At 44.7% G+C, this 23,253-nt stretch overlaps 2 protein-coding genes and 1 long non-coding RNA gene across 11 annotated transcripts in view; 1 reads left to right on the forward strand and 2 right to left on the reverse strand.

Annotated features, from left to right (window-relative positions):
• VPS39 (VPS39 subunit of HOPS complex) overlaps nt 1-13,681 on the reverse strand; it is a 55,279-nt gene extending 41,598 nt beyond the window's left edge. The window contains exons 1-2 of one of the 3 annotated variants that reach the window (XM_008269136.5): nt 13,429-13,681; nt 2,510-2,575 (exon numbers count right to left, since the gene is read on the reverse strand). In XM_008269136.5, coding sequence (XP_008267358.1) covers nt 2,510-2,575; nt 13,429-13,501 — 139 coding nt within the window. In that variant the 5' untranslated portion in view covers nt 13,502-13,681. The remainder of the gene's footprint in view (nt 1-2,509; nt 2,576-13,428) is intronic. The other 2 variants (XM_089310148.1, XM_051822469.3) reach the window with 2 other exon arrangements.
• Nucleotides 13,682-13,965: 284 nt separating this feature from the next.
• Nucleotides 13,966-15,231, forward strand: LOC127483788 (uncharacterized). The gene is made up of 2 exons (XR_007910445.3): nt 13,966-14,085; nt 15,144-15,231. It is a non-coding gene; the product is annotated as an uncharacterized LOC127483788 (long non-coding RNA).
• Nucleotides 15,232-15,811: 580 nt separating this feature from the next.
• The window catches only part of TMEM87A (transmembrane protein 87A), a 49,054-nt gene continuing 41,612 nt past the window's right edge, over nt 15,812-23,253 (reverse strand). For all 7 annotated transcript variants that reach the window (XM_089310150.1, XM_070054059.2, XM_089310151.1 and 4 more), the window contains exons 19-20: nt 23,212-23,242; nt 15,812-17,044 (exon numbers count right to left, since the gene is read on the reverse strand). In XM_089310150.1, the coding sequence (XP_089166276.1) occupies nt 17,003-17,044; nt 23,212-23,242 (73 nt within the window). In that variant the 3' untranslated portion in view covers nt 15,812-17,002. The remainder of the gene's footprint in view (nt 17,045-23,211; nt 23,243-23,253) is intronic.

Genomic DNA, 23,253 nt, shown 5'->3' on the forward strand with positions numbered 1-23,253 from the left:
AGATTTATTCATTTATTTCATAGGCAGAGTTACAGAGAGACAGTGGCAGAGAGAGAGAGGAGAGTGAGAGAGTGAGAGAGAGAGATCTTCCATCAGCTGGTTCACTCCCCAAATGGCTGCAATGGCTGGAGCTGTGCCAATCCAAAGCCAAGAGCCAGGAGCTTCTTCCAGGTCTCCCACACCGGTGCAGAGGTCCAAGGACTTGGGCCACCTTCTGCTTTCCTAGGCCATGGCAGAGAGCTGGATCAGAAATGGAACAGCCGGGACACAAACCAGTGCCCATTTGGGATGCTGGCACTGCAGGTGGCAGCTTTACCCACTACAGCACTGGCCCCAAAATAAGTAAGTCTTAAAAGAAAAAAATCTAGCTTTCAATTTCTTACCACTTATTTATGAGCCCATAGTAGACAATCAAAAACAGCTGTTAAATGCTGAATAAAATCCAAGGACAACTTAATTTTTTAGATTGCTGACAAGGCAGATGTCACAGAATGCAAATATTCTGGTTCTGAGTACTAACAACTTAAAGCAAGAATCAGCAAAGCATTGCCTACTGGACAAATCGAAGCCTCTGAGTGTTTTGTGAATAAAGTTTTATTGGAACATGGCCATATTCATTCATTTAAGGGGCTGCTATCAGGCCATAATGGGACAGTTGTGTAATCATAACACAGATCTTTTTTTTTTTTTTTTAACTTTATTTGAAAGGCAGAATTACAGAAAGTGGCATACGGAGGCGGGGGAGTAGGGAGAGAGAGGCAGAGAGGTCTTCCATCTGCTGGTTCATTCCCCAAATGGCCGCAATAGCCGGAGCTGCGCTGATCCAAAGTCAGGAGGTCAGGAGCTTCTTCCAGGTCTCCCATGCAGGTGCAGGGGCCCAAGGACTTGGGCCATCTTCTACTGCTTTCCTAGGCCATAGCAGAGAGCTGGATTGGAAGTGGAGCAGCTGGGACTCAAACTGGTGCCCGTACAGGAAGCCGGCACTGCAGACAGCAGCTTAATTCACTCTGTCAGAGTGCAGGCCCCAGCAGAGGTAGCTTATGGCCTGCAAAGCCCAACATACTCACCATGTGGAACATTTTGGAACAAACTGGTTGACTTAATTTAAAGGAGAATTGAGAAACATAGAAACGAAATCCAATCTCTACCTCGTTCTCTGGTTTTCCTTCTTGCCCCACTGTGGAACCCTCCCAAGGTGCCTTCCTCTCTCCCCATGGCCCCAGAAATCTTCTTTTTTCCCCAATGTCAAACCCTCTTTGCTACAGGTTCCAAAACAAAGGCTCTATTTCCACTCTTACCTTAAGTTATTTACTTTGGAAAAATAATTAAATTGAAAGCTATGAAGTTGCTGTTTTTGTAGGACTAATATGGCTGACCACCGACAATTTGGCTCAAACTACCCTGGCACTAGCAGCAGATTTCTATGGATTGAGACTCCAGGGCATGACATCCAAACACATCATTTTCCATAAAGCAAGCATATACATAAAATTAGGAAAAGAGAGAAAGGCATTTTTTCCCTAATAAAGGACACGCTTTAAGAGAACAGATTTTGGAGCTGGCGCTGTGGTGTAGTGAGTAAAGCTACCACCTGTGATGCCAGCATCCCATATGGGAGCAGGTTCATGTTCTAGCTGCTCCACTTCCGATGCAGCTCCCTTCCAATGGCCTGGGAAAGCAGTGGACGATAGCTTAAGTGCTTGGGCCCCTGCACCTGTGTGGGAGACTGGATAAAGCTCCTGGATCCTGGCTTTGGTGTGGCCCAGCGCTGGCCATTGGGGCCATCTGGGGAGTAAACCAGCAGATGGAATATTCTCTCTGTCTCTCTCTCCCTCAATTCCTGTAACTCTTTCAAATAAATAAATAAATCTTTAAAAAGAGAGAGAGAGAGAATAGACTTCAAATACTATAGTTATTTTCCTACATTAATACTTAAAAAGTCACATTGGATTTAAATTTCAGTTTGCAAAGTCCTTTCAAGGCTATTATGCATCTGACCCTGTCGGCTCTGGGAGGCAGGCAGGCAGGCAGGCAGTCTACAGAAGACAAGACTGACGTGGGAAAGGACCTACTCACAGTCATGGGGCCAGGGAGAAGTGAACCGGGGCACAAGCCCGGGGCCTCTCTTCCTGTTCTCTCACATGCTACCAGGACCTTTTCCATCAATGGTTCCTGACTGTGCTTCCCACCACCACACCATTTCTACAGGAATCTTATCCCCAGCAGTGGTCTTCTTATTACTGGGCGTGAGTCTCCAAGAAGTCAGGAGGGGAGGACACTCAGCCCCATCTTCCAGACAGGGGGAGGCAAATACAGTTGGGAAAACACATGAACCAAACAACCACGAGATTCTCAGGTTGCTCCCCATTTCCCTTGTGTTCCCTCTACCACAATCTACCACAAACACTCTTTCAATGAACAGCAAATCACCGACATCGCAATTATAAAGCAGCTAAAGACCAAAACTTCTTGGCATGAGCAATAAACCATCTCTTTCTCTGCCACTTACCAACATCCTTCCGAATCCTATAGAGAAGCAGATGTCCTTGTTTGGTTCCAACAAGAAGCCATTCCTCTGGGAAAGAAAAGAGCCATGAGAAGGGTCAATCAGCTTGGTAGCACCCCATCCCTTTGGCTGGGGTTTGTCATCAGAAACCAAAGGGTTGGACTGTGCTGTGGTGCAGTAGGTTAATCCTCCACCTGTGGTGCCAGCATCCCATATGTGCACTGGTTCAGATCCCGGCTGCTTCATTTCTGATCCAGCTCTCTGCTATGGCCTGGGAAAGCAGTAGAAGATGGCCCAACCTGCACCCATGTGGGAGACCCGGAGGAAGCTCCTAGCTCTCCTGGCTTCGGATTGGCGCAGCTCTGGGGGTTGCGGCCAATTGGGGAGTGAACCAGCAGATGGAATCTCTCTCTCTCTGCCTCTTTTCTCTCTGTTTAACTCTTTCAAATAAATAAATCAATCTTTAAAAAAAAAAAAAAAAAGAAAGAAGATAGGCCAAGCACTTGGGCCCTTGCACCCATGTGGGAGACCTGGAAGAAGTTCCTGACTCCTGGCTTTGGATCAGTTCAGCTCTGGCTGTTGCACTATTTGAAGAGTGAACCAGTGGTTGGAAGACTTTTCTTTTTCTTTTAAAGATTTACTTTATTTATTTGAAAGACAGAGTTACAGAGAGAGGTAGAGTCAGAGAAAGAGAGAGGTCTTCCATTCTGCTGGTTCACTCCCCAAATGACCGCAACAGCCAGAGCTGAGTTGATCTGAAGCCAGGAGCCAGAAGCTTCCTCCAGGTCTCTCATGCAGGTGCAGGGCCCAAGGACTTGGGCTATCACTACTTTCCCAGGCCATAGCAGAGAGCTAGATTGCAAGAGGAGCAGCTGGGATTTGAACCAGTACCCATATGGGATGCTGGCATTACAGGCTGGGGCTTTAATCTGCTGCGCCACTGCACCGGCCCCTGGAAGACCTTTCTCTCTGTCTCTCCCTCTCACTGTAACTCTACCTCTCAAATAGATAAATAAAATCTTTAAAGAAATAAAAAAAGAAAAGAAAGAACCCAAAAGGTTAGAAAAAAAGTTGCTTGTGATAACAGGTGTATTGCAAAGCTAAGGAATCCATTCAATAAATGTTTGGGGTAAGCAACGAGCCAAATGGTTAGGACACCAGTTCAAATGTTCACATCCTATATTAGAGTATCTGGCTTTAAACCCAACTCTGGCTCCAGACTCCAGCTTCCTGTTAATGCATACCCTAGAAGGCAGTGGTGATGCCTCAAATAATTGGGTTGCTGCCATCCATATAGGAGACCTAGGTTGAGTTCCCAGTCCCTGGCTCAGGCCCAGCAACAGCCATGGTAGGCATCTGGAGAGTGAATCAACTAATGAGAGATTTCTGTCTCTAAGAAAGAAAAAGAGACAGCATGACAGGAAGAAAAAAAAAGAAAAAGACAAGAAAGAAACAAACAAACAAAAAAAGACAGAAAGAAAGGAAATATTTGTGAAACAACCAATCAAAAATACTTAGGATCTAATTATTTTTATTTATTTATAAGTCAGAATTAGAGAGACACAGAGGCACACACACAGAGAGATAAGAGAGAGAGAGAGAGAGAGAGAGAGAGAGAGAGAGAGAGAGAGAGACATCTTCCATTCACTTGTTCACTCTCCAAATGGCCACAATAGCCAGGACTGGGCCAAGCCAAAGCCAGTAGCTTCTTCCAAGTCTCCCACGTGGGTGCAGGGGCCCAAGCATTTGTGCCATTCTCCGCTGCTTCCCCAGGCACATTAGCAGGGAGCTGGATTGGAACTGCCCATATGCTACATATGGCAGCTTAATCTGCTGTGCTACAACGCCAGCCCCAGGCTCCAATTATCAGGCTACACATTGGAAGATAAAAAAAAAAAGTCCCTGGTTTCATTGTTTCAAAACTAAACTTATCACAAATATACAAGCTTTTAAATATTTTCTTAAAAATATTTTATTTATTTATTTGAGAGGTAGAGTTACAAACAGAGAAGGGAAAGACAAAGAGAGTCCTCTATCTGCTGGTTCACTCCCCAAATGGCAGCAATGGCTGGAGCTGTGCTGATCTAAAGCCAGGAGCCAGAGGCTTCTTCCGGGTCTCCCATGTGGGTGCAGGGGCCCAAGGACTTGGGCTATCATCTACTGCTTTCCCAGACCATAAGCAGTGAGCTGGATTGGATGAGGAGCAGCCAGGACATGAACTGGCACCATTATGGGATGCCAGTGCCACAGGCAGAGGCTTAGCCTATTATGCCACCGAACCAGCCTCAGGTTTTAAAATTATTATTAAGATAAAGATTTTTTAGTTCAGCATAAAGGAACATGACAGAAGTTTCTAAAATCATAACATGAATAGTTTAAACATAACATATGGGATCTAACCACAGAAATAACAGGTAGGAGGCATTCCTTGAAGATTTAATGGTTTTACTTTAGGGAAAATATGTGCCACAAAGCAATAGGCTTACACAAGTCAGTATCTCAAAAATGGTCTAGCAGAGAATAACAAGTACTGACAAGCATGTGAAAAAGAGTAAAGCCCTCATATACTTGCTGGCAGGAACGTAAAATGATGCAATATCCTTAGAAAACAGACTGGTGGTCTCTTATAAGGTGAAACATCAAGTTACGCTATGACCCACCAATCTAAACCTGCATAAATGCCCAAGAAAACTGGAAACATGCTCACCCAAAAACTGGCACACGAATGTCCCCTGCAGCTAAAACACAGAAACAACCCACATGTCCAAGTGACAAATGGGTAACCAAACTGTGGCACACCCACACGATGGAACGCTGGCCAGCCATGAAAAGCAAGGAAGGACTGGTACACGGCACAGTGGGGATGAACCTGAAAACGTATGCCAAATGAAAGAAGCCGCACTGTCTCTATCTGAAATGATTAGCAGAGGGAAATCCATGGAGACACAAAGGGCCGTGGCTGCCTAGGGCAGGTGGGCCTGGAGGGAAAACACCAGTGGGTACAAGGTTTCACTTTTGGGGTGATGAAAATGTTCTAGAAGTGCCTGTGGTATACTTACACAATGCTGTGCATATATCGAAAAATCACTAAATTGTATACTTTACGTGGGTCAATTCTATGTTTGAGTCACATCTCAATAAAGCTCTAAAAAAAAAGGCCTAGGTCAGGTACTTAAACTTTGCTGTGTCTCAAGAACTAAAGGTTCTGCCCCCAGAACCCGTGATTCAGTGGAATTAGTGTTCATTTTTAACAGGTTCCCAGGTGATGTTCATGCTGCTGGTTCAAGGACCACATTTTGGGAGGCACTGGACTAAGGTTAAAAATAAGGAGGCTCAGGGCTGGCACTGTGGCATCCCTTCTCCTGTGCATGGTTCTTACTCATCTGACTGCTCCCTCCCATATTCCCCCTCCTCCAGATGTTACTAAGTAGCTGCAGCAGGCATTGCTGGGAAAAGGGGAAAAAAAATACACAGTATCACAATTGAGTTTCTAAATTAGGCTGCACAGGGAAGGGAAGGACTTGGGCCTTGGGAAACCCGGAGGCGATTTCTATGCCCTCCCCAGGTGGAGATCCTGGAGGCATGAGGGGTGTACATAGCCTTTTTCGTTTTCGGAAACAACCCATCAATAAAATAAACAGCTGCTTCCTTGGTTAAAAAAAAAAAAAAAAAAAAAAAAAAAAGCCAGGTTAAAGCCCTCGCTTGAAGCACCGGCATCCCAAATGGGCGCCGGTTCTAGTCCTGGCTGCTCCTCTTCCAATCTAGCTCTCTGTTATGGCCTGGGAAAGCAGCAGAAGATGGCCCAAGTCCTTGGGCCCCTGCACCCATGTGGGAGACCCGGAAGAAGCTCCTGGCTCCTGGCTTCGGATTGGTGCAGCTCTGGCTGCTGCGGCCATCTGGGGAGTGAACCAGAGGATGGAAGCCCTTTCTCTCTGTAACTCTGCCTTTCAAATAAATAAAATAAATCTTTAAAAAAAATAAGGAGGTTCAGCAAGGGTTTAAATATTACCCTGACAGAGCCACATTACATCATGTGGGGAAGAGGAACATGGAAACTCCCTCAGCTTTGTGAGGCTGTAACATAAAGGTCACCATTCTTTGCACAAACTCCCTTGATTGTCCATAAAATAAAAATGCACAATGGTATGAACAGATAACCCTTATGGAGTGTGCACTGTGTTCTGGGAAATGCCAAGCACACGTCACGTGTTATTTCGCTAATCCTCACCACTGTCCTTCCACGGAGGTCCATCTTGTTAACTTGCACTTGATAGATACAGAAGTGTCCAGAGTCACACATGCAGTAAGTGGCACAGTAGGGATTCTAACTCCAGTCTGTGACTCCTCGCCACATGCTGTGACACACTACCTACAGCACCCCAAGGTCCCATGACCCAGTGTTGGTCAGAGGTTGTCTGAAAGGTAGTAGCTATCAAAACAGATCGGGGGTGGGGATTGGGCTTAATGGTTAAGACACTGCTTGGGAAGCTTGCAACCCACACTGGAGTGCTTGGATTTGAGTCCTGGCTCCTCTTTCAATGCCGCTTCCACCTAATGTGCACCCTGGGAGGCAGCAAGTGATGGCTCAAGTACTTGGGTCCCTGCCACCAATATGAGAGACCCAAAGTGAGCTCCATACCCTTGGCTTTGGTCTGGCTTAGCTTTAGCTGTTGCAGACATTTGAGGAGTAAACCAGCAGAAGGTGCTCTTCATATAAAAACAAACAAAAATGGGTCAGGATCTACATTAGGGACATTTCTCTACATCAATATCCTCACTGTCCAGAAAAAGCAGTTCTGTTTTAAAGGAAAAGCAGAACACATAGAGTAAGATACTGTGTGCTCTTAAGGACATAAGCTGAAATCCTAAATGCCAGCTCTAATGGAACATTGGAGTTATGTTTGAGAACATAGAGAAAAAACTCAGTTCACAATGTTTGCTCTGTAAAACATATTGTTTAGAACGCTACTTATAGATATCACAACATTAAGCAATTTGGCAACACTAAAGTTGATTTTTAGGACAACCATTGATATTTTAGACATAAATTATATGGAATAAAAATTTTAAAAATTCACTTGTAATGCACATAAAATCTGAAACCAAAAGCCTATTCACCATCTTCCTCATTCTTGCTTCTCCATTATATGCCCCAGACTAATGCTAGTTCCTGTTTCCTTTTTCTCTTTTATCAACCACAGCCTTCTCCCAAGTCTGCCAAGGTCATCCATTTTACCTTCAGCAGCTATCTCAGGACAGCCCCCTCCCCTAGAGTCTTTCCAGGTACACCTGTGAGAGCCTCAAGTGGTCTCACCCTGCATATTCTTCCACTTTGCTGTCAATTTTCTTAAGAGTAGGTCTACAATGCTGTCATCCTCATGAAAATGTACTATCAGAATATAAATCACAGCCCTATGCACTGATTAATTCAGGAGTCTGTATTTTCTGGAGCATGTCTTTGGTGCAGTGGTTAAGGCACCTCTCAGGATGTCCATACCTCTTTTCAGAGAACCTGGTTTGAGTCTCAGCTTCTTTACTTCTGATCCAGCTTTCTGCTAATGTGTATCCTGAGAAGCGACAATTAATGGTTCAAATACTTGGGTCCCTATTACCTGTGTGGGAGACCCAGATTACATTCTTGGCTCTTGCTTCAGCCTGGACCAGCCCTGGCTGTTGCAGGCATTTGAGGAGTGAACTATCAGATGGTCTCTCTTCTTTTCAAATAAAATGAAAACAAATACACAAAAAAAAGTTTAAAGAGTTTATTCTCAATTCTTACTGAACTGTTTGTTTGCCAGTAGAGGTTTCTCATTAGATGTCTACTCAACTGGTCATAAAAGGGAATTAGACAGATTAAATTTACTGTAAATAAAAAAAAAAAAAGTAACAAATTTTATTTGACCCCTCTCAAGTTTTATTTTGGAGGTGCCAAGGAAAAATGTACTCATCATATTTGGAAAGTATTTGTGACAAATTTCTTTTAAATAATAAACGTATCACACACATACTCATTCCCAATCCTCAAACTTTTAAGAACAAAGCGTGTGTCATCCAGGTGGGCTAAGGGCACATCTAACCCAGCCATGAAGAGGTCTGATTTGGTCACGGAAGTCAGTGGGGGTTGGCTGACAAGAAGACCTGATCCACGTGAGGTCCTTCATTCTAGCACATGCCATTCTGTAACACAGCTGTGTACACACAACACAAGTCTCCTGGGACTCAATACTGCGCATAAGAAAATGGAACATGCTACACGCACAGGTAACACACACCTAAACAAAGCAGAGTCAGCCCCAGACAACTCCCGGATCCCTCGTGGGAGGTGAGCTGGGCCCTCTTGCTTGTACTCTAAAGAAGCTCTGGCCAACAAGGCCACACGGCCCAACCGCATGTTATAAGTGACTGCTTTCCTGGCCCGTGCTGGCCACCACAGGGAGCACAGTGCTGAGCGAGGCAGTGGTCATCTCTCACCTTTGAGTCCCAAGGTGAGGAGTGTCTCTCAAAGCCCACCCTTGATTATCTGCATCCGGGCCACTTGGACTTACTGAAAATGCATGTGGCTGAGACCCGCACCCGGAGATTCTGGTTCAAGACCCTGTGGCAGTATGCTGCATTTCCCCTTTCCTTTCCTTCCTTAATTACATGAAACACTGACACAATTCATATAAGTCTAGCTACCATCAGTGTGTTCCACACTCCCTCTCCATTCCACCATGGAGATCATTTTAGTGACTGCTCGTTTATCTCTCCACAGTTTCTTTGGAAAATAGAAATATATTATGTATTCTACACACACACACACACACACACACACACACACACAGAATCTGCATGTTTCACAGGCTCCACACACACATTAAATCTGACAACCAGGCTCTGGAATCAGACATCACTTGCTGGATACTGATTTTGGAAAAATCTCTTAAATTCTCTATGATCAGGTTCTTCCCTTGTAAAATGGGGGTGTTATTAACTTCATAAAAGACTAATAAAGACCATTACTCAGTTAATAGAAGACATTACTATTAATATCATTATTAATTTATCAAAGATTTAATGAATACCCACTGAATCAGGAACTTTTTCAGGAAATGTAGATACAGCTAAATTTGTAAATATACCAAACAAAATTCTTGCTCTGAAGGAACTTACTTTTTTAAATTTTTATTTACTTTATTCAAAAGGTAGAAAGAGAAAACAAAAAAAAAAAAAAAAAAAGAGAGAGAGAGAGAGAGAGAGAGAGAGCTAGCTTAGACAAATCTCCCATTCGCTGGTTCACTCACTCCCCAAATGCCCCAGGATGGGACAGGCCAAAGCCAGGAGCCAGGAACTTAATTCAGGTCTCCCATATGGATGGCAGGGACCTAATTACTTGCACTTCCAAGGACTGGCATTAGCCAGAAGCTCGAATTGGAAACAGAGCTGGGACTCTTTAACCCAGGCAGTCTAATATAGAATGCAGAGGCCCCAAGCAATTGTCTTTTTTTGGGAAAAGATTTATATCATTTATTTGAAAGGCAGAGTACCAGAGAGAGAGGGAGACACAGATAGAGGAAGAAGAAGAAACTGCTGGTTCACTCCCCAAATGGCCACAACAGTTGGGGATGGGCCAGGCTGAAGCCAGGAGCCAGGAATTCCATTTTGGTTTCCCACTTGGGTGGCAGGGATTCAAATAATTGGGACATCTCTTGCTGCTTTCCAAGGAGCACCAGCAGGGAGCTGGATTGGAAGCAGAGCAGCCAGGACTCAAGATGCACCTGATTTGGGATGCCAACGTTGCAAGCAGCAGCTTAACACACTACGCCACAACACTGGCCTCCCAAGCAGCGTCTTGACTACCAGGCCAAGGAACTTACTTATGTGAAGAGAAACCATAACAATTAAATTTATAGGGGCTGGTGCTCTGGCACAGTGGGTTAAAGCCATGCCCTACAGTGCCTGCATCCCACATGTGTGCTGGTTCGAATATTGGCTGCTCTACTTCCAATCCAGCTCCCTGCTAATGGGCCTGGGGAAGCAGAGGAGGACAGCCCAAGTCCTTGGGCCCCTGTACCCACGTGAGACCAGGAAGAAGCTCCTGGCTCTTGGCACTGGCCTGGCCCAGCTCCAGCCATTGAAGCCATTTGGGGAGTAAACCAGCAGATGGAAGATTCTTTCTCTGTTTCTCCCTCTCTCTGTAACTGCCTTTTAAACAAATTAAATAAATCTTAAAAAAAAAAAAAAATAGGAAAATGGTGAGACTGGTACCAGAAAGAAGCAAGAGGGAGGTGTACAGGAAATAAAGTCAGGAAGTGACCAGAAGCTAATCGTGTTGGGCGTTGCCAACAAGCATAAGGACTTGGGAACTTATTCTAGATGTGATGTGATGCCACTGGAGGGTTTGAGCAAAAGGCAGGTATGATCAGATTGAGGTTTTCAAAGGTCCATTCTACCTCCATGAACAAAAACAACTAAAATGGAACAAAGGCAAACAAAGAGAAATGATGGTGTCAAGAGTAGTTAATAAGTGGGGCAGACACTGTGGTGCAAATGGATTAAGCTGCACACCATATTGGAGTGCCAGCTCTACTTCTGATCCAGCTTTCTGCCAATGTATCCTGAAGTGCAGCAAATGATAACTCAAGTGCTTGGGCCCCTGCACCCGTATGGCAGACAGAGCCAGACAGAATTCTAGGCTCCTGGCTTTGGCCTGACCCAGCCTCAGCTATTATGGGCTTTTGGAGAGTGAACCAGTGCATGGCAGACTACTCAATATTTTTTTTCTCTCTTTCCTTCTGTATGTGATTCTGCCTTTCAAACAGATGAGTAGTAATCGCTCAGATGAAGAGAAATGACTGGATTTCAGATTTAATCTGGTGGTATGACAGACAAGATTTGCTGATAGAAAGGATGCAGAGTGCGAGGATGAGAAAAGTCAACACTGTGCCAAGGCTTCTGGCCAGCTGCTGGGTTGCGGGATGCAGGGGAATATCACGGTTTGCTGGAGTGGAGTCCTCCTCATTTCCATTTCCCAGGGGAAGGCCTGTGCTGCCTCTAAGATACCTTCCTGCTCAAATGCTGTCTGCCCTGTGTCATCTGGCTCCTGGATGCACTTTCCAGCTAGGGACACATGCAAATAAAAGGCACAATGACTAGAAAGAGCAGTGATTCTTGCTGTGAAAGAATGAAAACAAAGTAGTTGGAGGCAGGAGGCAGTACATGGCTTCCTGCAGCTCAGGATCTTTCACAGCGCCCAAGGAGGCAAAGAGCATTTCTGTGGCTTGGTAAGTAACCGAGGCAGGCCGAAAGCCTGGCACTTCAAAATCGTGTTCCTGAAAAGCACAGGCACAGGAATCTTCATTATGCAAGCGGAGTTGGTGAGCGAGTCTAAGAGATGTGCAGGGACCACAGTCAATGACTCAGATGTGCCAGGTCAAGCATGGCAGGCAGTGGTGTCCGCCCTGGTCAGAAGCATCTGTGCTCAGCTGAGCTGGGCGCCCTTGACCGTGTTACAGTAACAGGCAGCACATGCCTCCACTGTCACTTCTCTTGTATCCTCATCTGTTCCTGGGTCTTGTCCCCCACTGTGTGTCCTACAAGCAGGGGCATGCTCATTCCTCCTTGTATTCCCGTCCCCAGCAGAGGGAAGGGGACCATGCAGGCACCTAATACAGACTTGAGGGAGCAATCAGGGAATGAAGCCCTCTGTAGAGTCTCAGGTCCTTCATTTTGTTAATTTCTTTATTTGCTCCATTTTTAATTTTTACTGAGACCAATTCACAGCAGGAAATGGAGGTTTTCTTGAGATGTCTGGAGGAAGTAGGATTATTTCTTAATCCAAAGGCCCAAGAGAGCTCAGTAGGGAGGTGTGATTTTAGAGGGGCCCACATCTACATGAAGATTGTAACAAATGAACTCCATGCATTGGGGGGTGGGGGTGTGCAAAATGGAAGGGAGGAAGGGAATCCCACTGCAAAGGCCAGGAAGAACTCTGCACAGACGAGTGAACAGCACTGTCAACAGAGTGTGCAGGATGCCAGCCACCACTAAGATTCCACACCGCCATCAGGGGCACCTAGTTCAGGATAAGATCTGCTTAAAGTTATGAGCCACTTTTTGTGGTCCTTAGTTTCCAGGACCTGAACACTAGTGGGACAGACTGAAATTATTTCTTTGTTGGCTGTTATCAGACACAACCACTCCCAGCTAATAGTCAAGGTTTGGACCTCTGCAACTTTCATTTGTATCCCAGAGCACACAAGAGATGCCTGACCATGCCTTCTGCACTAGCCAATTCCAAGAGGATTATGATAATGCTTATGGGTTAGGTGTCATGCAGTCTGGTATGATGCTCTTCTACCTACAGAGTTAGACAACCTGGACACTTTGAATACAAAGCAATCAACTACCTGGCTAGGTTAAAAGCTTAGAGTACTATGTGAGCCACCTACAAAAATGAGAAGTAGATGTATGAGTGATCACTAAGGGGGAAAAAAGTGCATAGCGTTAACTTGTTCCATGTCTAAAGACCAGTGCTGTCTTTCACCTAGAAAACAACACAATCCTTTGGACAAGTTCAAGTCCCTGGCAGACTGAAATTTTCCCACTTTGTTGTCCTCTACGCAAAAGACTGCTTGGGAAACAACACGGGCCCAAACTGAGCACAATTAATAAGGAAAGCTCAGCCTCTAACTACGCACAGAGCAAACGGAAGCGGCACGTCCCTAAAATGCCTAGGTCGCTAGGGATCGCCCAAGCAGCCCCAGGGACATCGCTGTCTACGGCCGGCGGTCATCCCTCCGCCCTCCGTCATCCAGGTCCTTCTCGGGGAGCATCCGACCAGAGTGCATACAGCCAGATGCCTGTCCACTTGCCCAGCCTAGCTAAAGGTCCCAGCTGCTCCCGCCCTGACCTGGCCTCGACCCCGCCGCCCCTCGGCTCACCCCAGGCAGCCAGACAGTCGATCTGCAGAGGCAGCTTTTCCAGAATCGGCACCGGCTCGAAAGCGTCGTGCATGGCGGCGAGCAGACAAGCGCCGCCCTCGTCTCGCCCTGCGTCCCGCAGGCTTGTGGCCTGAACGAGGCCGGGTTAGGGGTAGACCGAGATTCGGCCCAGGACCCCCCACTACAGGGCCTTCAGCAACACAGCCATCGTCAAGCCCGGACTTCCTGCCGGCTGCGCCCGCCCCTTCCGCAGTCTAGGTCCCGCCCCTTCCGTCCTGGCTCCCAAAGTCCCCTCAAGGAATTTGCTGGCGCCCAGGTTCCTATCTTCGCCCTGGACCTAGTTTCTCCGTGGTGGTGCCTAAAGTAGCTAAGGGCTTGAAAGGAAGAAGAAATTTGAATCTTAGCTCTGTCTTAGGCAATGAACGTGGCGGTTAAGTATTCGTACTTTAGCGTCAGACTTGGGATGGAGATCTGGCATTTAGAAAATTCAGCTGTACCTTAGGAGAGTTAATCCTTGGATCCCCAGGTTCTCAAAGTGTGGGGCTCCGGACCAGAAGCAACAGCATCACCTGTGATGAAGTCTCGGGCCTCACTGTAGCTCTACTGAATCAATTTATGGAGGGGAACAGCGGTGTGTGTTTTAGCCAAATCCCCAAGGTGAGTCTGCACACAAGCTTTACCTTTCCAGGCTGGTTTCTCAACTGTAGACCTGTAGCACTGTTGACACTGAGGGCAGGATAATGGGGGCGGGGAGAGGTCTCTGTTGGCAATGCTAGGATGCTTAGCAGCATCCCTGAACTACTCAGCGGACAGATGCCACTGCCCTGCTGCCCAGACACAGAAACAAAGATGTCTGATTGCCCAATGTCCCGTCAGTGACCACCTTGAACAGGCTAGTGCTTCTCAAATTTAATGCACACACAGATCACCTGGAGACACTCTTATAATGCAGATTTTGACTCAGCACAGGGCCCTCAAAGGAGCATTTCTAACATGCAGCCAGAGGTTGGTGTCTTGGAAGATAGAAAAATAAAGCTCTTTTTAAATTGGTAAATACATTCCTACCAATTAAGTCTAACAAGCTGAATCTTAAATCTTAATATTCCTTTTAGGAAGCAGTGACACGGCTCTTCCATCCTAATGGTTCTGTACTGTCTGAGGTTACCTTAGTATTCACCCTGGAGACTTGAAAAACAAAAAAGCTAAATCTGAGCTGCAAGAATTTTTGTATTTGGTAATTGTCCCTACAAAAACATATATCTCAAGACTAGCATTTGAGTTGAAAGCAAAAATGTTAAAGAAAAGGCTGATTATAGTATATGTTAAAACAGGCCGGAGCCTCAGCTCACTTAGCTAATCCTGCGCCTGCAGGGCTGTGGCCCGGGAGTGCAGTGGAGGATATCCCGGGTCCTTGGGCCCTGTACCTACATGGGAGACCAGGAGGAAGCGCAGTGCCAGCGTTAGCAGCATTTGGGGGGTGAACAAATGGAAGGAAGACCTTTCTCTCTGTCTCTCTCACTGTCTAACTCTGCCTGTGAAAAACAAAACAAAACAAAAAACTGGTCCTGGTCATTTTGTTTTTATATTATAAATGTAGGGATCCTTGTGCCACCTTTACCAAATGCTATTCTGAAGGCAATGAAAGAGTATTTTCAAGTAGCCAGAATAAACAGAAATTGCTAAGCAAACCTTATATTATGATATTTTTCCCACAGAAGTTGGTCACCTTCTTGAAAATTTAGAATTACCAGAGCGGAGCTGGAAGAAGGTCTAGTACCTTTTAGTTCCAGGCCTAAGCAAACCACCAAAATAAATAGGTCACTGTGAAACTACAAATTCCTTCTGGATCTGTCCTAAGAAATAAAAAACTATTTCCAGTCCCAGTAACAGTAAACAACAGCTGGAATTAGCAGACCCCAGGGTCTAAAATTTGAACTATACACTCTTATTTTATATAATAGGGCTTTCTGCTAGTCTCAAGTCAACATCAAGCCCTATAAAGTACACTGATCAACTGCCTTGTTGCATTGTAACTCTTATTACTGTGCAACAGCAACACAAGACAAAACCACCAGCTTGTTGCTAATGTATTATTGGCACAAAAATATAGTCAGCTACTCATACTGTTGTTCCTTAGAGATACTGCCTTGGTGACTTCTTAAAAAATCACCAAAGAGCTATAGAGAAATGGTACATACATGTTAGCACTTCCACCACAGCAGGAGCCAGTGAACAGTGGTCATGTGGGCAGTGTACTTACTGGTTTCAACAGAAAGCAAGATAATCCAGAATAAAAGCCGTGAAAAGAAAATGTCCCCAAGAGAATATGGAAGACAGAAGGTTCTTTTGAGAGAGTATGGAAAAAATGAGAAAAATCTATTAATTTTTGTTAAAATTTTTATATTAAAAAGTGGCATGAACTTATGTAGAACAAAACTCTTGGGAAGGCAAATTGGATAAAACCATTAAAACAGAAATATAGTGCTTCAAGTGAATCCCATCACCGTGTGACATCCCTTATAAACAGCTTCTAAACTACCGCCAGATACTGGACCAGTCAAGCCTGCAACCCTGAGGAAGGAGCAGCAGTCCAGGAGCGCCACGCTACTTCAGGCAACAATCACTGAAATGAAGCCCCCTGCACCTGTTTCCTTTCTTGCAGCTCCCTCTTCTGAAGGTGCTCTGGCAAGATGCTCTCTCTTAGCACGTGAGACGGAGCACCGCTCTGCAGCTAATGCAACACACAGTGGAAAGCACGAAGGCCAACAAAGCACTGCCCAGGACTCTGCCACACTGCCCTTGGAGGCTTACAAAACAGTAGTTAAAAGTCTCGGAGTGTGCACCACATTGCCAGCAATGGGATATGTCACAATAGCAGATGTCAAAAGAGTTAAGCAAATATTTCTCTTTAAAGTACATCTGAAATAGAAAAATCTTCAATATACACCATTTTGTAAACAAAATTGCACTTGATTTTGTTTTTATATGATCTGAATCACACTGTAACAGTTTCTTTTTCTTTCAATTATTTATACAACCATGGCACCTTAACTCAGAAGGGGCCCCTTTTTCTCAAAACAATCTCTGCAAGATGTAACCTTGACTTCCCAGGAAACCAAAAGATAATTACCAATTTCCCCCATCACCCATGTAACTCCCTAAATAAATAAAAATTACAGGCAGTTGCTCCTGGAGATTACACATCATGGTGTTGATGATACAGTCCTTTTGAAGGCGTTAAACTTTTTAGTTTGACAGATTAAACAACTGAAACACAGGAAGTTCAGGAACAACATAGATAAGTTGCATAAACATCCATGTCAGGGCTGGGGAGGGACAGGGGCATCAATGTTGTAAATGAGAAGCTTGCAGATTTTTCTCATCCTATGAAATTGTTTTCAGTAAGATGCTCTCCTTGTTCTGACACCTCTCGCCAGCTCCAGTGCACAAAGATCAAGGAACAGATCAGGATGTCATTGCTTCCTTTAATCTCACAGAGCAGTGTAGAAGACTGACACAGGGGCTGATCTCTTCCCTGATACTAAACATCTTGAACTGCCAATCTTCCCATTCTTTACTCCATTTTGGACCTTTCAAAGTGTGTGATCATTCGTTCCTAGGAAGAAAAAAATTTAATAATTATTTATGCTCATCTACTTGAAAGGCAGCTAGACAAAGAGACAGAGATATCTTCATCTGCTGGTTCACTCTCCAAACGCCTGCAATAGCAAGGGCTGGGTAAGGTGAAAGCCAGGAGCCCATGCCTCTGTCCAGGCCTCCCACATGGGAAATAGGGGTCCAAGTATGTAAGCCATCATTAGCAGGAAGATGGATCAGAAGGGAAGCAGCTGGGGCTTAATCAGCACTCTGATGTGGGATGAGGGTGTCACTAGTAGTAGACCTGCCCACCTAGGTATAGTAATTATATTTCAAATATCTCTACACACACTAGTCAAACACACATTTTCCACAAGGATTTTTGTCAATTAAATATTTAGATCAATGGCTCCTTAAACATTCATGAAAATGTTGAGAAAATTAAATCAATCAAAATCTCCAGCTTTCTGGATAGCAAACCACAACTCAGAAGGAAATGTACATTTCAGAGTCAACAGATAATTAAACAAATAGCTACTTAATCTTAAGTTTTAATAAAAACTTGTACCTCCTCTGATTCAGGAATTTAACTTGAAAACCTAATCAATGATGTGGACAAAGATAATCAGCATTATAGGAACTGTAAACTCTTGGGGCTGGCACTTTGGTGTAGCAGGTAAAGCAACTGTTTGCAACACCGCATACCATATAGGTGCCAGTTCGAGTCCTGGCTGCTCCACTTCCTATCTAGCTCTCTGCTGTGGCCTAGGAAAGCAGAAGATGGCCCAAGTCCTTGGGCCCCTGCACCCATGTGGAAGACCTAGAATAAACTCCAGGCTCTTTGCTTTCCACTATTTTCCTGAAAAGCCACACATGGATACAGGATGTCAATTATTTCATTTCTGGTGTAACTGAAAACATTCTTGATTTCACCCTCATATTGATTCGTCTGGTATAGAAGGTTGAAAATAATTCTGCTTGGGGCTGACATTGTGGCACAGCAGGTAAAGCCACCACCTGCGCTGATGGCATCCCATATGGGCACTGGTTTGTGTCCCAGCTGCTTCACTTCTGATCCAACTCCTTGTTAATGGCCTGAGAAAAGCAGTGGAAGATGGCCCAACTACGTGGGCCCTTGCTACCCATGTGGGAGAACTGGATGAAGCTCTTGGCTCCTGGCTTTGGCCTGGCCCAGCCCTGGCCATTGCAGCCACCTGGGGAGTGAACCAGCAGATGGAAGATCAATCTCTCTGTGTCTCTTCCTTTCTTTGTAACTCTGAATTTCAAATAAATAGATACATACTTAAAAAAAAAAAAAAACCGGCCGGCGCCGCGGCTCACTAGGCTAATCCTCCGCCTAGCGGCGCCGGCACACCGGGTTCTAGTCCCGGTTGGGGCACTGGATTCTGTCCCGGTTGCCCCTCTTCCAGGCCAGCTCTCTGCTGTGGCCAGGGAGTGCAGTGGAGGATGGCCCAGGTGCTTGGGCCCTGCACCCCATGGGAGACCAGGAAAAGCACCTGGCTCCTGGCTCCTGCCATCGAATCAGCACGGTGCGCCGGCCGCAGCGCGCCGGTTGCGGCGGCCATTGGAGGGTGAACCAACGGCAAAGGAAGACCTTTCTCTCTGTCTCTCTCTCTCACTGTCCACTCTGCCTGTCAAAAAAAAAAAAAAAAAAAAAAAAAAAAAAAAAAAAAAAACCTCTCATAATTCAAATGCATTGTTCCCAAATTTTCTGGCATCCAAAGTTACTTTTGAAGAGGGTGGTGCTGTTTTGATTCCTGGTCCTTTATGTATGTTATTTCTCCTGCAATTCAATTATTTTTCATTATTGTTAAAAAAGCAAAGGCCTTGGAGGCAGTGCTACAGTGGAGTGGGTAAAGCCGCCACCTGCAGCACCAGCATCCAGAATGGGCACCAGTTCGAGTCCCAGTTGCTCCACTTCCATTTCAGCTCTCTGCAATGGCTGGGAAACCAGTGAAAGATGGCCCAAGAGACCTGGAAGAAGCTCCAGGCTCCTGGCTTCAGGTCAGCCAAACTCCTGCCACTGTAGCTATTTGGGGAGTGAACCAGCAGATGGAAGACCTCTCTTTCTCACTGTCTCTGCTTCTCTGTAACTCTGCCTTTCAAATAAATAAACAAATCTTTTTTTTTTTTTTTTTTTTAAAGGAGGCGGAGGGGGAGGCAGAAAGGGGGAGAGAGAAAGAGACAGAGTCTTCCATCCGCTGGTTCACTCCCCAAATGGTGGTTGTGCTGATCTGAAGCCAAGAGCCAGGAGCTTCTTCTAGGTCTCCCACGTGGGTGCAGGGGCCCAAGGACTTGGGCCATCTTCTACTGCTTTCCCAGGCCATAGCAGAGAGCTGGATCAGAAGTGGAGCTGCTGGGACTCAAACCAGCACCCATATGGAATGCAGGCTGTGGCTTTACCTGCTATGCCACAGCACTGGCTCCAGTAAATAAATCTTAAAAAAAAGAAAAAAAGAAAAAAGAAAAAAAAAAAAAGGAAAGGCTTTGCAGAGAGTAGTATCGCAAGACAGCAGGTCAGGAATGCCCTCCTTCCCTCCACAGACACAAACACACAGATTCAACAAGACATGGGACAGTCCCTTTGTGAGAAACCCAGAATCCAGCTGAAGGACTCTTACACCGTGGGGAGAATGAAACCAATCAAGAAAATGCAAAGGTACTCTCTCACCATGATCCATTCCCTTAACATGGCACAGCACCAAGAGAGCTGAAGGAACCCCTCAGCTCCTGGCTGCTCCCTGGGGAGGAAAGGAAAACACTGGAAGGTACATCCCACATTCTGACTTTTCCAAAACTCCTGAAGGGACAGGTTTCTGTCTTGCCTGAATTTGAATACTAACAGCAAAGGACCATGTTCATGGATTGGGAAAAACTAATATCACTAAAATATACACACTACCCCAAGTAATCTACCTATGTAATGCAATCCTTGTCAAAAATCTCAATGGCATTTTTGACAGAAATGGGGAAAAAAAAACTAAAATTCATAAGGAACCAAAAAATAAGACTCCAACAGCAAAAGTAATTTGAGAAAGAACAAAGCTGGAGGCATCACACTGCCAGACTTCAAAATATATTACATAGCTATGGTAATTAAAACAGTAGAGTACTGGCATACAGACAGACATATAGACAAAGGGAACAAAATAGCTCAGAAATAAATCTACACACACACAATCAAATAAATGATCTTTAAAAACAGTGCCAAGACTACAGAAGAAAGAACAGTTTCTTCAACAAACAATGCTGGAAAAACAGGATATTCACATGCAAAATAATGAAATGCAACTCTAATCTTACACCATATAAAAAATCAACTCAAAACAGATTAAAGACTTAAACCTATGCGGAATTGCAAAACTCCTAGAAAAAACCATAGGCTTTCTTTCAAAAAATTTTTGAGGGGATTTAAAAATTTAATTTATTTACTCGAAAAGCAGAGAGATATAAAAATAGAGAGAAATCTTCTACCTGCTAATTTACTCTCTGAATGCTCTTAACGTCCAGGGTTGGGCCAGGCTGAAATGGGGTGCCCAGAACTCAATTTGGGTCTCCTAGGTGGGTGGCAGGGGGCCAAATGATTTGAACCACAATCTGCTGTCCCTCCCACCCCCCAGGGCACATTTAGCAGGAAACAAGATCAGAAGTGGATCTAGGACTCCGACACAGGATGTAGTGTTCCAGGTAGCATCTTAACTGCTGTGCCAAATGCCAGTCCCAAACATAAGCTTAAGAAGCATTAGTGTTGACAATGATTTAAAAAAAAAAAAAGGGAGCTGGCACTGTGGCGAAGCAGATAAAGCCGCCGTCTGCAATGCCAGCATCCCAGATGGGCACCAGTTTGAGTCCTGGATGTTCCACTTCTGATCCAGCTCTCTGCTATGGCCTGAGAAAGCAGTAGAAGATGGCCCAAGTCCTTAGGCGCCTGCACCCACATGGGAAGACCCAGAGGAAGCTCCTCACTCCTGGCTTCGGATCAGCACAGCTCCAGCCATTGCAGCCAATTGGGGAGTGAACAGCGGATGGAAGACCTTTCTCTCGGTCTCTCCTTCTCTCTTTCAAATAAATTAAATAAATCTTTTAAAAAATCTTTTAAAAAAAAGATTTATTTAATTTATTTGAAAGGCAGAAAGAAAGAGAGAGAGAGAGGTGGGAGAGACAGAGAGAGAAAGGGATCTTCCATCTTTTCACTCCCCAAATAGTCACAAAGGTTGTAGCTGGGCTAGGCCAGAACCAGAGGCGTGGAACTTATCTGGGTCTCCCACATGGGTGACAAGGGCCCAAGAATTTGGGTCATCTGCTGCTTTCCCCAGACACATTAGCAGGGAACTGGATTGGAAGCAGAGCAGCAGGGACTTGAACCAGTGCTCTAACAGGGTATACTGGCATCACAGGTTACAATTTAACACAATGTACCACATAGTGGCTCCAGCAATGATTTCTTAAGAACAACACCAAAAGCACAAGCAACCAGAACAAAAACAGACTAACAGAACCAGATCAAACTGAAAAATCTCTGCACTGCCAAGGAAATAATCAGCAGAATGAAAGCCAACCTATGGAATGGAGAAATTATTTGCAAATCATATATCCAACGTGGAATCAATGTCCAATATATGTAAGAATTCTTAAAACTCAATAGTAAAGAAACTAATCCAGTCTTAAAATGTGCAAAGGACTTGAATTAGACATTTCACAAAAAAACACATGAATGGCCAATAGGTACATGAAAGATGTTCATCATTATTACATTATTAACTATCACAGAAATGCAAGTTAAAACCACAATGAGATATAAACTCACACCTGTTAGCATGGCCACTACAAAAAAAAAAAAAAAAAAAAAAAAAACCAGTAAAATATGCAACAACAAAAAAAAAGTATTGGTCCCCTGGACCCACGTCGGAGAACCGGAAGAAGTTCCTGGATCCTGGGTGCAGAACAGCTCTGCTCCAGCCTCTGAGGCCATTTGGAGAGTGAACCAGCAGATGGAAGACCTTCTCTCTCTGCCCTGCCTCTCTGTAACTCTGCCTTTCAAATAATTAAATAACTCTTTAAAACAAGGCAAAAGAGAGGTGCTGATTATTATGGCAGTGACATAGGAACAACAGTAGGTGATATAAAATAACATTTTTCATTTTGATCTACTATATTCCTTTCTCAATAATTTCATTTATTTTCACTGATACTAGATTCAAATACTTTTTTTTTAAGATTTATTTATTTGAAAGGCAGAGTTAAGGCCAGCACTGCAGTGTAGTGGGTAAAGCCACAGTGCAGTGCTGGCATCTCATATGGGTGCCACTTCGAGTCCCGGCCACTCCACTTCTGATCCAGCTCTGTGCTATGGCTTGGGAAACCAGTAGAAGATGGCCCAAGTCCTTGGGCCCCTGCACCCGCACGGGAAATCCTGAAGAATCTCCTGGTTCCTGGCTTCAGATCGGTGAAGCTCTGGCCATTGCAGTCAATTGGGGAATGATCCAGCGGATGGAAGACTTCTTTCTCTGTGTAACTGACTTTCAAATAAAAAAATAAATAAATCTTAAAAAAAAAAAAAGTTACAGAAAAAAAGATCTTTCATCCACTGATTCACTCCCCAGATGGCTGCAATGGCCTATGCTGGGGCAGGCCTACGCCAGGAGTCAGGAGCCCCATCTAGGTCTCCCATGTGGGTGAACAGAGGCCTAAGGATTTGAGCCATCCTCCACTGCTTTCCCAGGCCATTTGCAGGGAGCAGAACTGGGAGGAACAGCCAGGACATAAACCAGTGTTTGAGATGCCAGTGTTGCATTGGCAGTTTTACCTGCCACACTACAATATCAGTTCTGACATTAGGTTTAAATTTCAACTTTTTTTTCTTTTATTATTTTTGTTTAGATTTTACCCTCTTAAAGACAAAGGAGCTAGACAATGATGAATACAGTGTTTGTTAACCAATTTAAATAAAAACACTACCAAACAGACAAGCATAAAAAAGGAAACATCCTTGACGATGTCAGCTATAGTATTAGTATTTCCACACTTACTCTTTTCCAACCCTACCAACCACAGTTCTTGAGGTCATTACCAAGTCAAAGAGAACCTCCCTGGACAAAGAATTTATGACTTCCTGTTAAGTCACCAGATCCACACAGAGTTTATACACATGATTTGATTACTAACCTCATCTGAATCCAGCAGGGCCGGAAGTGCTCTGCAGAGACA

The sequence above is a fragment of the Oryctolagus cuniculus genome, chromosome 12, assembly GCF_051225735.1.
Source record: "Oryctolagus cuniculus isolate XC-2025 breed Fujian yellow rabbit chromosome 12, ASM5122573v1, whole genome shotgun sequence".
Classification (NCBI taxonomy): Eukaryota; Metazoa; Chordata; class Mammalia; order Lagomorpha; family Leporidae; genus Oryctolagus; species Oryctolagus cuniculus.